Here is a 16241-nt window from a genome sequence, read left to right as displayed (position 1 = left end):
CCGAAGCTCGCGGGGATCCCTCCCTCCCACCCCTCCCCTCCCCCCCGCGCCCCGATTCCGGCCCGAGCCGGGGGGGAGGCCGGGCGCCCGGGCCAGAGTCCGGCCGGAGCGGAGCGCGCCCGGCCCCATGGACAGCTCGGCCGTCATTACTCAGATCAGCAAGGAGGAAGCGCGGAGCCCGCTACGGAGCAAAGGTATTGGGGCGCGCGGAGGGACCCGCAATCCGGGCGCTGCGGGGAGGAAGAGGGGGCCGCGACCCTCCCCAGGGCAGCCGCCGCTGCCGCCCCAGGCTCCCGACTCGGCGGGGCCCGAAGCTTCCAACCGGAGGGGGAGCTGGTTGAGAGTTTGAACTCGCAGAGGCTCAGAGACGCGGGGCGGGGCCTGCCCCCTTTTGGGCGCTCCTGTCTGCTCGAGGTGGGGAAACTGAGGCAGGGGTAGAGAAGGGGCGCCCTCCGGGTTTCCCGGACTGGCTGTGCGCGATGCCCGGGAGTCGCCCCCTCCCCCCCATTGGCGCCAGTGGGGCTGGGAGATGGGGGGGTTGAAGAGGGCGCCTTCAGGCCACCAGCTGAGACTCCGCCCCCTCTGGGCCGCGGTCTGGTCGGGTCAAGGGAGGGGGCGCAGAGGTGACAGCGGGCTGGGGAGGGTTGGAAGGATCTCCCGCTACCACACAGCCACGTTCTTCACAAACTTTCGCGTCACTTGTGGAGGCGCCGAGCCTCTCGGAGACGCAGAGAGGGACAACCACTTTTAAGGATCGCCAGCGCGCCCGCGGGGAGACCCGCGTCAGACCGGGTACTCGGAGCCCCGGCTGCAGGCCGGTGGGCGCCGGGTCTGAGCGCACACGCACCGACTCGAGATGCCGCCGGCCTCGGCCGGGCACCCCGGGGCTTGACGGGTCTGGGCCGGGGGTCTGCCCTTCCTTGTCCCGGTGTTGACTTAAGAGGCTAGGAAGTCCCTCCAGGTATTCGCACCTGTGGCCCGGGCCTAGCTCTGCCCGGGCCGGGTGGAGGGGATGTTGGAGGGCGGGCCGTCTATCAGCGGGACCTAAGTTGGAGGTCCGGGCGGGGGCGGAGGAGGAGGGGCCAGCAGATGGCGGCAGGACACTGGCCCCAGGCACCCACCCCCTGTCTCTGGGCCCAGCCTCAGGGAGGACTTTGCACCTCTGGAGGCGGAGAGGATGGAAGGAGGGGAAGGAGAGCAGGAGTGGGCCCCAGGGCCCCAGGCCTCAACCCTCTCTGGCAGGGGCCCTACTGAATAGGGGCTGCTCAGGTACAGGGTGTGCCAGGAGGTGCCCCCAGTGGGCTGATCCCCCAGCAGCGATGGAGGCTGTTAGGAAGAGAAAACACCTTCAGTCCCCGCCTCCAGCCAGCCCACTCCCTAATGTGGGTAACTTTGTACCCACACTAGAAGGACTTGTGGGGAGCGGAGGGGTGGCCTGGAGCCAAGACTGTCTGGATGCCACTTTCGTGTGTCTCCCTCAATGAAGGCAGCACGGCCAGAGCCTCTCAGCCCAGGGGTTCGTGCCTGGGCACACGTGCCCACCTCTGCAGGCCAGTCAGCGTGCCTTCCCCCACCTTGGGCCTCCCTGCTTCAGGTGACCAGAAGTCTGCGGCTTCTCAGAAGCCCCGGAGTCGGGGCCTCCTCCACTCACTGTTCTGCTGCGTCTGCCGGGATGATGGGGAGGCCCTGCCTGCCCACAGTGGGGCGCCCCTGCTCGTGGAGGAGAACGGTGCTGTCCCCAAGGTGTGTGATGGCCAGGAGGGCGCTTCAGGGGCACCTGGGCTCAGCCCTCAGGGGGTTTAGGGGGAGGGGGCTCTTCATGACCTGCTCATAGACCCTGGAAGGAGGGTGGAGCCCCCCTGTCCCCCCACCAAGCCCTCCACCCTCCCAGGCCTTCCCAGCCCTGAATGCCCCAAGACTGCCTCCCAGGGGAGGGCCCCCCAACCACGGGAATTCTGAATTTCCCCTTCAGAAGTGGAAGCTTTCCTCTGCCTTGGTTTCCCAGGTCAGGAAGTGAAGCCCAGAGAGCCAGGCGGCCTACCCCAGGCTCCAGAGTTGGCAGGGGCAAAGCTGGGAAGGGGTTGGTCTCTCCCACTGTCCTTGTGGCTCGCCAGGTAGAGGGCTGGGGGAGGGAAGACACGTGGAGGAGAAATGACTGGGGCTTGAGAGAGGTGCCGCAGCCAGCCCTGCCCGTCCCCACAGCAGACCCCAGTCCAGTACCTGCTCCCCGAGGCCAAGGCCCAGGACTCGGACAAGATCTGCGTAGTCATCGACCTGGACGAGACCCTGGTGCACAGCTCCTTCAAGGTGGGCCCTGCCCAGCAGCCCTCAGCCCCGGGTCTCTAAGGGAGTCTGCCCTGGTCTGGGAGGCGGTCTCGGCGGGCCTCGCCCCAGCTCCAGCAGCTCTTTTCCCCCCTCACAGCCAGTGAACAATGCCGACTTCATCATCCCTGTGGAGATTGATGGGGTGGTCCACCAGGTGAGGGGCCGGGTGTGGGGGGAGGTGGTAGGCTTGGCATCTGTCTTCCAGACCCCAGGCTCTTCCCACCAATCCTGAGAGTCCCAGATGGGACTCATAGATGTGGAATGTCAGAGGCCCAGAGAGGGTGTGAGACTTGCCTAAGGTCACACGGACCCTCAGGGACTTGGCCCGACTCCAAGGCCTGCAGGGAGTCGGGGTCCTCTTCGGTGCCCCCTCGCCCCACCCTGCCCGGGACCCAGTTCAAGTAATTCAGGATAGGTTGTGTGCTGTCCAGCCTGTTCTCCATTACTTGGCTCGGGGGCCGGTGCTCTGCAGCTCTGGGGTGAGGGGGTTGCCCCCAGGCCCCTACATCTGGCTGAGGCCATGGTGGAGGAAGGGGCTAGGAATTAGTGATGCCCTTTGAGGCAGGGCCCGAAACCAGGAGTTGGAGGTTCATTTTGATACTCTTCTGGATGGGTGGGTGTCTTCCCCAGTGGTGGTTGCACCGGCTGGCTGAGTGGAGCCCACAGGCCATGGGACCAGCCTCCCTCCTGTGCCTCCTCCACCCACTCCCTCCCAGCCCCCGGCCGCCCCACCCCACCCAGGCCTCTGGGCCAGCAGTCCCCTCACTGGCCCACCCCCCAGGTCTATGTGCTGAAGCGGCCCCACGTCGACGAGTTCCTGCAGCGGATGGGTGAGCTGTTCGAATGTGTGCTGTTCACCGCCAGCCTTGCCAAGGTGAGCCCTCCACGCTCCGAAGGCCTCCTGGGGCATCTCTGCTTCCTATCTGCCTCCAGCGCACGACCTCTGGGCAGTGACCTCTGGGTCGCTCTTGGCCCTGGATGACCCACCTCCTGCCCCCCAGTACGCAGACCCAGTAGCTGACCTGCTGGACAAGTGGGGGGCCTTCCGGGCGCGGCTGTTTCGTGAGTCATGTGTCTTCCACCGGGGGAACTACGTGAAGGACCTGAGCCGGCTGGGCCGAGACCTTCGGCGGGTGCTCATCCTGGACAACTCACCCGCCTCCTATGTCTTCCATCCAGATAACGCCGTAAGTGCCGGGCAGGGTGGGGATGGGGGCCCCTGCTGGGGTCTGGTGCCCTCCCATTCCTCCCTCTTTCCTCAGTGACCCATGCCTGCTGCCCACCCGCCTGGTCCACTCACTGCTGCTCCCTGTTCTGTGTTAGTCACTCAGCCCATTCTCCCTGCAGATACAGGGCACCTGCCATGGGCTCGGGTCCCTGCTGGACACTGGAGCAGTTTCCATTTTTCATACCGCCAGTCGTGAGCTGTTAGTGGAACACAGAAATAATTTAGTGTGTCTTAGTTGGGATTCTTTTAAAAAATGAAATAGAACTGAAAATATCAGAGTGCTTAGCACATGGTAAGGTTAAGTATGGTCTCGTGGAACCTCTGCTCTGACCTGTGTGTAAATGTGACTCACTGGGGCTGCCGTCAGAATGTCTGAGGACTGGGTAAGGGGCTTCCAGGAGGTGGCCCTCACCGCCCTACACCCATCTGCTCAGGTACCGGTGGCCTCGTGGTTTGACAACATGAGTGACACGGAGCTCCACGACCTCCTGCCCTTCTTCGAGCAGCTCAGCCGTGTGGATGACGTGTACTCAGTGCTCAGGCAGCCTCGGCCCGGCAGCTAGTGAGGCGCCACGGGGCCAGGACCTGCCCCCGACCTCACCCTCACCCCTCACACGCGGACTCTTCCTAAAGAAAACTCAGCGCCACGGGGAAGTGGGCGTCTCCCCCGCCAGCCCGGCCAGGCTGTGCAGGGGGCGGCAGGCTGCACCGAGGGCGCCGAGTCCCCGGGTCCCTGTGTCAGTGCCTTAGAACCTCCTCCTTCTTGGGGGGACCTGGGGGGCCCTGCGTGCCGCCTCCCTCCTTTCTCTCTCTCTCTCTCTCTCTCTCTCTCTCTCTCTGCATGGCCATGTTTCTTTGCTGCCAAATTGGGTCCCTCGGGCCCTTCCAGTTCTGCCTGGGGGAGGGGCAGAGTTTTGCTGCCCCACGCCTTGGGCCCCCAGCCTGGGAACAGTGGACACCAAGTGCCTTGCATAGAGCCGTCTTCTCAGCCCAATTTTCCCAGGGCCACGATCCGGGTCAGCTCTGCCTGGAACAGCCATCAGGTTGCAGCAATCTAGGCTGGTGGGGGAGGACCCAGTCTCCCCACCTCCTACCTTGGGACTGCTATAGCCTCCACCAATCTCTGCCTAGGAGGGCGGGGAGGATAGAAGATCTGTTACCACTTATAAAGGGAGCAGGGGTCTGTCCTTCAAGACCCTAGAATCCAGCTTCTCTGGGCTCATCAGCACCTGAGGGCTGCTTCCCACACGGCCCAAGCTCCAACCTCTCACCTTTGCCTTGACCACCCCAAGGCCCTGGGGTTTGGTGCCCCAGCTCCGAGTGTGGAGGCATAGGCAGGATCCCTTTGCGGTGCCGTATAAATATGTATATGTGTATATAGATTTTTAGGGGAAGGGGAGAGGGAAGGGTTGGGGTGGAGACACCCTTCCCTCACCCCTTTCCTGGACCCATAAACTGGGGGGAGGAGGGAAAGGATTTCTACATTTTTTAAACTGCTATTTTCTGAATGAAACAGGCTGGGCCAAAGGGCCCCAGGCCCTGTCCTTTGTCCCTCACACCCTTTTCAGCTCCGTTTATTCATACATTCAAAACACATTTGTTGACCACCTTCTCTGTGCCCAGCGCTATGCTAGGCCCACCACGGCGTGTGCGTGTGTGGGTCTCTACACCGCCTAAGGGGTGCCTCCCCTACCCACCCCATACTTCACCGGTGCCTTTAGGGGATCTGTAGGAGGTGGGACCCTTCTTGCAGAGTTTGGGGGGCTCCAGGAAGCCTGGCCAAGCTGTCCCCCTCCCCTGTGCCAACCCACCCCTGCAGCCCTCTGCCTCGCGCCCTGCTGGCTGGGGGCAGCTCCCAGGACATGCTGCCTTCCAGCTCTGAGTCCTTTGTCTGGAACCCCTCCCCCAAATGCTGGGTCTGGAGGTCAAGGCCTTGGGCTCTCCCCAGGGCCTGTCGGTTAAGGGGACCCACATACCAGTGCCAAGGGGGATGTCAGGTGGAGATGTCGTTACCCTTCCCCCCCACCCCAGAGAGCTGGGGGTGGGAGGGAGGACAGGGTTGGTCTGAATCAGGTGACCTTCCCATCTAAGTGCCTTCTCTGTAACGGAGAGCCCCAAAGTGATGAGAACTAAAAAGAAAGCCAGACCCCCCTATCCTGACTCTGTGGTTATTGCGGGGGGGGGGCGTTGATGTGCGGGGAGTCCCATGAAGCCACACCTCGCTTCAGCAAACCCTTAGGAGCGACGGCAGTAGTAGTGGAGGGAAGGGCTGCCCTAAGCCCCCTGGGGCTTCAATGAAAGTGCGAACTTTGAATGGATCTGAGTGCATCCGGCTGTGCCATTTAATTCTACCTCTTGGCCTCAGTTATCTAATCTGCAGAATGGAGACAGGCCCTCTACAGAATTGATTAAACGCCTGCGCAGGGAGGACTCAATATTATTAGCTCTAAAGCAAGCTGAAATGCGTCCCTAGGAGAGGCCCCTGGAAGGTATTCGGAGACGGGAGGGGTGTGGTCTCCGCTCTGGAGCGGAGGGGAAGGGCTCATGAGGCCCCAGAGTGGGGAGGTGGGGTGCGGGACGAGTTAGAGGGAAGCCAAGTTCAGCTCCAAACGGAAGAACTTAGAACGTGGTTGATCCAGGCCGCGTGCGGGCGGCCGAGGCGTCGCGGGCTGAGCCGCGCCGCCAGACGTGCTGGCAGGCTGAGGCGTCTGGGGCTCTGGGGAGGATGGGTGGGATCGCGGGCTCGGTCTCGTTCACCTCCGCACCCACTCCGACCGCGGCCTCTCACTACCCGCCGGCCGCACCCTCGCACGAGCCTCTGGCCCACTTCCTGCCTCCGCCCCTCCGGCCCTGGCAGCACTTCCTTTGCAAAACTGGGCAGCCCCAGGCCCTGGCAGGAAGTGCCTTCCCGGCCCGCCCTCTCCTGCTTCCCGCGGTGGCCGCTAGAGGCCTCTCTCCTCGCGGACGCCCGGGGTCCCCAGCCCCGGGCCTCCGCTGCCCGCCCTCTGGGCGCACACACCCAGCCCTCTCCCCCACCCCGCCCGTGGCTGGAAAGATGAGGGCAGGCTTCATTCCCCCCTCTACCGGGAGTGGGTAGCTTCTGGCTCCATCCCGCCCGCCCGAACAAACCCACTGCGGGGAAGGGAGGTCTGCCCCTCCCAAAGGTGATCCCTGTTCCCGCAGCTCCACCTCCCCTACCCCTCACACCCCCTCACACCCTTACCTTGTGGATCCAGCCTCAAGGCTGCCTGCTGGTGCCTCAGATGCTGATCTGCCCCCCAAGTCTCTGAGGGGATCTGCAGTGTGATACTGCCCGCTCCCCGCTGCTTTTCCCTGGCAGGAAAGTGTCACGAAGCATCCACCTGGGAAGAGAAGCCGCAGTACCCTCGCTCAGTGCCATCAGCTCCAGTTCCAGTCTGAGCAGAAGCCCCGGAGCCCTTGGCAGGGTGAATACAGAGTCCGCCCTGCCTCTGCCCTGACCCTGCTTGGGGTCCTGCACTATTTCCTGCTCTCCATGCAAACACTAGTCCCTCCAGATTTGCATCCCACCAGAGAGTCGCCACAGCTTCCAACTCTGAACGAGACCACAGCCAGCCTTCCCCCGTCCCGCACCCCACACACTTCACCCACAGAGTTCAACACAGCCGCGTGTATCAGAGCTTACTTTGTACCAGGCACAGTGCCAGGACCGGGGGACATGCCATCACTAGGCTGTGCCGCCGCTCTCAAGGAACTCACACCTTAGTGTGGAGAAAGACACCTGAACGGCCTGTCCAACCCTGAAAGGCTGCAAATGCAGTGCAAGAGATAACACGGAGGGCAGGGGGCACAGGGGACACCTAGCCCCTCTGCGGCGGCCATGGGGGGGGACTGGAAATCCTTCCCGCGGGAGTGAGGCTCAGAGGATTTGGGAAGGAGAGAGGTTCGGGTGAAGGTGGTCTGTGAGTGGAGGTACACCAGGAAAGGAAGCCAGAGCTTCAGGTGGGCCACAGTAGGGAGAGTGGGAAGTGACAATTTTGGAATTGCACACAGTGGGGGGAAGGATGGGAAATGACGCCGCAGAAAGCGGGAGGGAGGTATCGAAGATCTGTAGGCAGACCGAGGGAGTGGCCTTTGCATTGCGGGCCTTGGGTGCCATTGAGGGACACTGGGGGACACTGAACAAGAGAGGGGCCGACTCAAACCTGGCAGCTGCGCGTTGAAAGCTAAATCAGGGGTATGGGGACATAAGACTCTCCCTGAGGGGAGACCACAGCCGTGGTTCTGAAGACAGACGATGAAGACCAGAACTGAAGCTGAGGCAGAATGAAGAGAGAAGGACGAAGCGATGGATGTGACATAGGAGATGAACTTGGCAGGAAGCTGTGGCTGGTTGGCTCTGGGAGCACGGGTGGAGGGGAGGGAGGAAGGCAACCTGACTTCTGGCTTTGGAAACTTCAGCTGTGAGAATGTCTCTCACTGAGCCTGATGTGGGGCTCAGTTATTCACTATTTGCTTGTTACGCACACAGAGAACAGAAGGAACAGGCAGCATTTTTTGCACTTTTAGGAATTTATGTGGTAGATAAAATGTATATGCATATAACTTTGTATGCATATGTGTATTAATTTCATCCTTGTTGGTAATAGCAAAGCACTTGAAATAACTTCAGTGTCCAAGAATAAGGGACTAGTTAAATAAATGCCGCTGTATCTATACCAGAGAATACTATATAGTGATGAAAAACAATGAGGTGAAACTATCCAAGCAGATATAGAATGATCGCCAAGGTAAACCAGTCAATGAAACAAAACAAGATTCATAGCAATGGTGATGGTGTTTTCCCACTAAAGAGAAATATAAAAGTAGACACAAATATACATATATAATTTTGTATACTTCCATAGGGTACACAAGAAATGGGAATTGTGGCTAATTGTGGGGAGCAGAGCTGGGGGACTGGGTGGGAGTCATTTAAGATGAGAGGGACACGTTTTATTATATATCTTTATATTTTGAATTATTTTACCAGGTACATTTATTAGTTTTTAAAAATAAAAATCGATTTAAATTAAAAACAGCTTTCTAAATATATTATCAAAGATAGAAATCACAAATTCCATTTCTTTCCTTCAAACAGTCATTGCATGCCTGCTCTGTACCAGGCACTAGGATACAGCAGTGAGCAAAACAGACACTGTGGGAAAAACAGACATTAACAAAGTAATTACAAAATAATATTACAAAAGGAGAGGTAAAAAGTGGTAAATAATCTGAAACTTTTGTTCCGCCAGTGCCTGGAGATGACTTCTAATTGCCCCAAGATTACCCTAATATGACCTCTAATTGTAAGGAGGAAATGTGCCTTTCAGGTGGCAATATCTGGCAATTACCACCGTAATCAAGGGATCAGACTTCGCCATCACTCATATGCTGAGACAACTTGACATTATATACCTGCTGATGCCAGACAGTGTGAAGTACACAGCAACACTTTTGACCACGCTGCTCAAAGTGTGGTCCACCGAATGGAACATCAGCACCATCTGGGAGCTTGATAGTAATGCAGAGTCTCAGGCCCCACTCCAGACCTATAGAATCAGAATCTGCACTTCAAATAGATTCCCCAGTGATTCTTAAGATATTACAGTTGGAGAAACACTGTCCTTTTTCACATATTCTTGAAAAACTTGTTTAACCAGGACCTACCAAGCCTTTAGAGGTACTTGCAGTTTGTGGGAAATACAGGAGGAAGAGAAACAAATTTAAAAATACACAAAGAGGGGCTTCCCTGATGGCGCAGCGGTTGAGGATCCGCCTGCCAATGCAGGGGACATGGGTTCGAGCCCTGGTCTGGGAAGATCCCACATGCCACGGAGCAACTAAGCCCGTGCGCCACAACTACTGAGCCCACATGCCACAACTACTGAAGTCTGCGCACCTAGAGCCCATGCTCCGCAACAAGAGAAGCCCGCGCACCGCAATGAAGACCCAACACAGCCAAAAATAAATTAATTAATTAAATAAATTAAAAAAAAATACACAAAGAAAGACAAATCCCGGTGTGAACACTACAAGACACTGCCCTTGACTCAGGTAAGCCCATGTCATAGAAAAAAGTAGCAGGACTCTTCTAGATTAAAAGATACTGAAGAGACATAACAATCAAAGGAAATGCATGATCTTGGTTTGATCAAGAATCAATGAAACCAGGTGTTACAGTCCTCCTGTGGACAACTGGAGAAATCTGATTATGTATTTCACGGAAGATGATATTAGAAATAATTGTTAATGTTCTCAGTTGCAAAAATCGTATTACAGTTATGAAGGAGATTGTTCTACTTCTTAAGAGATGTATGACAAATATTTTGAGCTGAAGTATAATAATATCTGCAACTTCCAAATATATATATATAGCAAATGTTAATTCTTGAGTCCATGGGTGTTTATTATTATACTACCATACTATTATTTCTCCTTTTCTATATGTTTGACATTTATCAAAATTAAGAAATTGGAAATAATTTTTAAAAACATATGTTCTCCTGACTTCCCTTGTGGTCCAGTGGTTGAGATTCCATGCCTGCACTGCAGGGAGTGGAGTTCAATCCCTGGTTCAATCCTTGGTCGGGGAACTAAGATCCCACATGCCAAAAAAAAAAAGTTCTACCCCAAAATTCTAAGGCTAAGTTAAAAGGCAAGCAATAAATTAGAGAAAACTATACCATAAATTGCAAGCAGGTTACCAACCTTAATACATTAAATATATAAACAACTCCAACAAATCAGTTAAAAATTCACAGAAGACATAGCCTGTATTTACATATTTAAGCTGTATCACTCGGCCTGCGGGATCTTAGTTCCCTGACCAGGCATTGAACCCGGCCCCAGCAGTGAAATCACCAAGTCCCAACCACTGGACCGCCGGGGAGTTCCCCAATAAATATATTTTTTAATGGTCTAGCTCACTGGTAATCAAAGAAATATAAATCGACACAAAGACAATTTTCTTTTGGACATTCAAACTGACAGAAATTTTCTTAAAAGCTGGAGTCCAGTACCGGGCAAACAGGCAAATGCCTGTAGTGCTGGTGCGACTATAAATTAATGCGATTTTTCTGGAAGGCAACTGGCCTATTCACATCTTCGACCCAGCAATCCCACTTTTAGGAGTTTATCCTAAATAAATAATAATGGATACAATCTATTGGCAAAGATTTAGCAATAAGAATACTTATCACAGCATTCTTAGTAGTATCAAGTAATTGGATATAATTCGAAAGTCCAATAATGAGCTATTGCTTACATAAGCTATGCTATCTATCTAATGGGTTATCATGAGACAATTAAAATGACACTGCCAATTAGCATGTAACATGTCACAGTAAAAAGGATATATATGAAGACTGATAGATGATAGATATTATATACATATAGTACGCACACAGCATATGTACTGGGCAATAACTTGAAAGAAATACTCCAAAATAAATTACCTAGATTTATCTCTGTAGTGGAATTATAAATGAGTTTTTCCTTTCTTTTTTGCCTGTCTGTATAATTGAGTGAACATATACTTTTTATTCACACAAAAATGTGTTTTGTTTTGTTTTTCTGCGGTACCCGGGCCTCTCACTGTTGTGGCCTCTCCCGTTCCGGAGCACAGGCTCCTCTCTGGACGCGTGGAGCACAGCTTCCGGACGCGCAGGCTCAGCGGTCGTGGCTCACGGGTCCAGCCGCTTCGCGGCTTGTGGGATCTTCCCGGACCGGGGCACGAACCCGTGTCCCCTGCATTGGCAGGCGGACTCTCAACCACTGCGTCACCAGGGAAGCCCTGTTTTTTTAGAAACAAAATAGCACCTGCGGTGTGTTTATTCCTCTTATCAAACTGTGCGTGAGCTCACACACACACCTGCATGCACACGCGCACGTGTGCACACAAATGTACATTTGGTCTCTAGAACTCTTGGGAAGGTGTGGTCAGAAGAAGCAGCTGCCCTCACCCAGCCCACTTCCGCGCACGCTCCTAAGGACCACAGTTCAGAGGCGACAGGAGAACTTCTGCAGCAGTGGAGGTCGGAGGCAGCTGCCCAGGGTGCTGAGTCTGTGGCAACGCCGACCTCTGAGTGAGACCTGCTTCCTGAGGGGGCTGCGCTCCTTTCCCCTTCTGAGTGAGAAGCCCCCCAGGATCAGGTTCAGAAATGGAAGCTGTGGCTCCTGGGAGAGAGCAGCAGAGCAGAGTCCAAAGGCAACGGTTTATGGCGGCTCATAAAAACTCCGGGTGGAGCCAGCGCGTCTGAAGAGGGAGGCAAGAAGAGCGCGGTGCCCCTCTGAGTGCGCGACCTCTAGGGGAGCCAGTGTCCCATATGTCCTGGAAGGGCCCTAAGTCTGAACACCTGACCCTGAATCCCTGGGTCCAGGGCTCCCCCACCCCAGGGCCGCTCCCCCAGGGAAGGAGGGAGGACGGCAGTGCCGGCTCCTCTGGGTGGAAGGGAGGAAGTGTCCAGGTGCCCCTATCTTTCCTGACAGATGCTGTCCACCTGCATCCCATCCTGCCTGGGCCCTGGGCAGAAACGCATCCCATCCCTGGGCAACTGCTCGGGAGCCAAGGGTGGGGCACCTTGGCTCTGGGCGTCAGGCGGTCGCTGGGCTCCTGGCTCCCAGGGACCTGGCGGGCACCTGCCTCCCCACCCCCTCACCCATCCTCTCTCTCTCTCTCTGTCTTCCCTTATATGGCGAAGGCAGTTCCTGGGGTGTGGGGGGGGAGGGACAAAGGTCGCTCTCCTCCGGCCAGCCTGCCACAGCTCCCTGAGATCTCCCAGGTGGCAGCTGCGTCCTCCAGACAGGTAAGGCCACCTGTGGGGACACACGGGACCACAGGTGGTGGGAGAGGACAGAACGGGGTCCCCTGCTCCTGGCGGGTAGCCTGGGGCCTCCTGCAGCTCCTTGGCGCGGGTGTGAGGGAGGGGCTTCGTTCTCTGCAGAGTCTGGAAAGGGCAGGGAGCCCAGTGTGGCTTCCTGGGCCTCCAAGGGAAGGATTGTGCAGCTTCACCCCAGACAACTGCTCTTTCCGACCCCCACTTGCCTCCAGTCCCCACCCCACCTCAGGTGTCACCCATCCCCGCCCGACTGCCCTGGACTGAAGAGTATCTGGGGACTTCTAGATGTAAAACGCTCCAGTCCTGGGCAAACCGGGACTAGCTGGTCACCCTGACCTCACTCTCCCCCTAACCCCCGCGTCCACTGTCTCTTTGCTCATTTCTTCCTCATCTGAAATGGTTTCTTTCTCTGTGTCCCCATTCCCTTGACACACCTGGGACCTCAGGGCTCTCGTCTCCTGGATACTAGGGTGTGAACAACAGCCCTCAGGGATTGAATGGGCAAAGGCAGAGAGGCGGCAGGGGACTGGGGGCAACAGGACCCTGGGCCCTGGTCCAGGCTCGGCCACCCTCGCATGCACCTCTGCCCCATCTCTCCTCCACCAGGACCCGTCCCCTCAGCCTCACCAGGCACTGTGGCTCCATTCAGCTAAAATGGGGTGGGGGGAGGTGGGAGCCAAGTCCAGGTCAGGATCTTGGGATGTACTGACCACCCGCTTCCCAGGAAGCCTGTTCAGGCTCAGGGCGAGGCAGAGTGAGCAGGCTGGGGGCTGGGATATGTCCACTTCCTCTGCTCTCACGGGCCTAACAAAGCAGGAGGGTGTCCTTTGTTTGGGAACTGCCACATCCCTGTCCCGCTGAGAACTGCATGACTAAGAATGAAGAGCAGTGACAGCACTCTGGGGCTCTCTGGAGCCCCAACTCTGAGGACAACAAGGCAGCAGTTACTAAAGGAAAGATGGGACCTGGGGGCAGCAGGAGCCCTAACTCCCTCCACGGTCCCAAGATGGGCCATCCCTTCTATTCTGCGGTTCAGTCTTTCAGCTTCAAGAGTATTTATTGAGCACCTACTATGTGCTAGGATCTGGGGGCTACAGACAAATGTGTCTAGGTCCTTGACCTTGGGGACCTCAGACTTATAAACGGATCCTCTCATCATCATGTGGTCAGGGGTCCAAGAGAGGCATCCGGCCAAGATGCCTTGGAGTCCCTGAGGAGGGGTCTAGTCTAGCTTGAGGATTCCGGGAAGGTATCTTGGAAGAAATGAGACCTAAATTGAGTCAAGAAGAGCATGTGAGTGTTGGCCAAGTGAAGACAGGTGGCGAGGGCACTGGAAAAGAAAACTAAAGGAGAAAGGAGGGACATGAGGGGAGGGTGAGAAGCAGCATGGGTGGGTGGGGGGTGGCCAGGGCCAGTGAACAGTGTGGTGTTACTAGAAGCAGAGAGAGGTGGGGGGGTGTTGGGCGCAGACTGGAGAGGCGTTCAGGTGGACAGAAGGGCCAGAGAGGGAGGGGTCCAGGCTGCTGCACCAATGGATGGCTTTGGGGTCTGGGAGTGTTGGTGCCCTTCCTCGAGGTGGGGACAGAGGAGAGAGGGGACCAGGAGTGAGGGGGGAGCCAGTGAATTCAAGCTTAGAGAGAAGACATCACATATCCAAACGCAGGGCTGTGCTGTCGGCATTGGGGCAGCATGGGACCCATATTCCTCCCAGCAGTTCAGGAGAGACTGGAGGCTGGGGAGGACCAGGGGGGCGGGCCAGAGGCATCTGCCCTGACCAGCGTTGACAGGGCAGGAGCAGTTGGCAGGTGCCCTTGAAGCATGAGTCCCCCTCTCGGGGCTGCCCTCCCCAGAATGCCCTTCCTCACCCCTCCCTACCCCTTCCCTGTTCAAGCTGCTGGAGGTCCCCAGTCCTGATTTTTCTCTAGGGAGGAGAGCCCCAGCTTTTTCAAGCCCCTGCTTGCCAGAGTCTCCACTGCTTTGATGGACAAGAAGAGCCTCATCTTGTCTACCCTCTATTCCTCTTGCTGTTTCCTCCTAGACTCAGAGCATGTCTCTGTAGGACTTTAAATATTTATTTATTTAGTTAGTTAGTTGCACTGGGTCTTGGTTGCAGCAGGCGGGCTCCTTAGTTGTGGCTCCCGGGCTCCTTAGTTGTGGCACGCGAACTCTTAGTTGCGGCATGCATGTGGAATCTAGCTCCCTGACTAGGGATCTAACCCAGGCCCCCAGCATTGGGAGCACGGAGTCTTATCCATTGCACCACCAGGGAAGTCTCCCTGGTGGGACTTTAGAGATCACCTAGTTGTCGACCGCCCACCTCATAGATGAAGAAACACAGCCATGTCTGTACAGCTAGTGAGGGTCAGTCTGTTTTGGTGAAAATAGGGATGTTGACGAAGGTGGTGATTGAAATAAAACAGAAAACATTTTCCTCCTTTGTACCCAAATTGGTTCAACTGAACCAGGAGTCCTGGGAGCCCTGGGGTCTCTGTGGGTTGAGAAATACCTCATGGAAGAGGCTCTGGCCGACAGGAACATCAGACAGGACCCAGGCACAAGGGGCTCCTACATATGCAGTGCTGGCTGTTGGCAGGTGGCCCTGATCTGCTGGAGGGGGCGCTAATCAAAGGCTGGGCAGGGAGACCTTGCCCCCAGATTCCACAATGCCAGGGAGAGGGGGTCACCCTTCAGGACTCGGAAGAGGGAGTCTACCAGCAGTAAAAGACCAGGTCATTGTTCCAAGGGGTGACTCAGACTCCAGGTGCAAGGAGAGATTAGATAGATTCCAGCTGTCAGTGCACGGAGGTGGGGGCCACATGACCTTTCATTTATATTCACTGATTCAAGAAGCATTCATGGAGGGCAACTCCATGCAGGACTGGGTGGTAGGTTCCATGGGGAATGGGGTGGCCTCCAGCCTGGGAGGGAGGCGCAGGAAACCAGGGACAAAAATAACCGGGGACAAGTGACTCTCCTCCTTAGCTCATCAGAATCACTGGGGAGTTTTAAAAGCACCTATGCCCCGCCTCCCAAAAGGCAGAAAATAAAGTACCCAAGACTGGGCCCCACCCAGGCCTAATTAAATTAGAATCCCTGGGGATATGGATACATCCTAAGCATGGGAGCATCAGTGTTGTTTAAAATCTCCCTAGGGAGAACGGAGCGAGAAGCGTGCTTCTCAGGGACGAGACTGGCTTACCAGCGCACGGATTCTTCTGAACTAAGATTCGCAATGCAGGGGGCGAACGTCCCGGTGTTTTTTGTTGTTGTTGTTTAGGTTCTAATTCGTCCCCTCTCCGGTCCTGATTACTGTACTCAGTAGATTTAGATGGCATGGACTTGAAATAAAGCACCTTTGTGTTTAAAAAAAAAAGCTCCCTAGGTGATTCTGATGAACAGCTGGAGTGGAGAACACAGCTACAGGTCAAAGGAATAGAGCCACAACAGATACCATAAAAGAAGATTGGGGAGAGATTTCTTGCTGCTCAGTGGGTGGTGGGTGGTTCCCATTGGAAGGATTCACTCATTCATTCATCCATCCATCCACTCAATCACTTTAACCCACACACCCAACCAACCACCCGACTACCCGCCCATTCATCCATCTGCCCACGCACCCACTCGGCAAAGTGTCAGCGGTGCTACATGCTGGTGATACAGTACCGAACAAACAGACACGGTCCCACCCCATTTTGTGTGGGCTACCCGAATAGTAACTGCGGGGTGTCTGGAGCTAGCAAGAAACAGGAAACTGCTGCATACACTTTTCTTTTCTTGTGGTAAAATACACAGAACATAAAATTTACCATTTTAACCACTTTAAAACATAC

At 55.9% G+C, this 16241-nt stretch overlaps 1 protein-coding gene across 4 annotated transcripts; it reads left to right on the top strand.

Annotated features, from left to right (window-relative positions):
• Positions 1 to 33: 33 nt before the first annotated feature.
• Positions 34 to 5707, top strand: CTDSP1 (CTD small phosphatase 1). Of its 4 annotated transcripts, none has more exons than XM_060152124.1 (7): positions 34 to 194; positions 1595 to 1743; positions 2206 to 2307; positions 2423 to 2479; positions 3107 to 3199; positions 3327 to 3512; positions 3988 to 5707. In XM_060152124.1, exons 1-7 carry the CDS (start codon positions 128 to 130, stop codon positions 4114 to 4116), a joined length of 783 nt encoding a protein of 260 aa, XP_060008107.1. In that variant the 5' UTR covers positions 34 to 127; the 3' UTR covers positions 4117 to 5707. The 4 variants fall into 4 exon arrangements, with proteins under 4 accessions (XP_060008107.1, XP_060008106.1, XP_060008109.1 ...); XM_060152123.1 differs by having other exon boundaries at positions 2203 to 2307; XM_060152126.1 differs by lacking the exon at positions 2423 to 2479.
• Positions 5708 to 16241: the final 10534 nt, after the last annotated feature.

Source organism: Lagenorhynchus albirostris, chromosome 6 (genome assembly GCF_949774975.1).
Source record: "Lagenorhynchus albirostris chromosome 6, mLagAlb1.1, whole genome shotgun sequence".
Classification (NCBI taxonomy): domain Eukaryota; kingdom Metazoa; phylum Chordata; class Mammalia; order Artiodactyla; family Delphinidae; genus Lagenorhynchus; species Lagenorhynchus albirostris.
This window is presented reverse-complemented; position numbering and strand designations above follow the sequence as displayed.

What these genes read in the sequence shown, in the direction of transcription:
- CTDSP1 (XM_060152123.1), top strand. Translation starts at nt 128, where the DNA reads ATGGACAGCTCGGCCGTCATTACTCAGATCAGCAAGGAGGAAGCGCGG. An exon ending in AGAACGGTGCTGTCCCCAAG is followed by an intron (nt 1,744 to 2,202) that starts GTGTGTGATGGC and finishes CCGTCCCCACAG; the next exon opens with CAGACCCCAGTCCAGTACCT. An exon ending in TGGTGCACAGCTCCTTCAAG is followed by an intron (nt 2,308 to 2,422) that starts GTGGGCCCTGCC and finishes CCCCCCTCACAG; the next exon opens with CCAGTGAACAATGCCGACTT.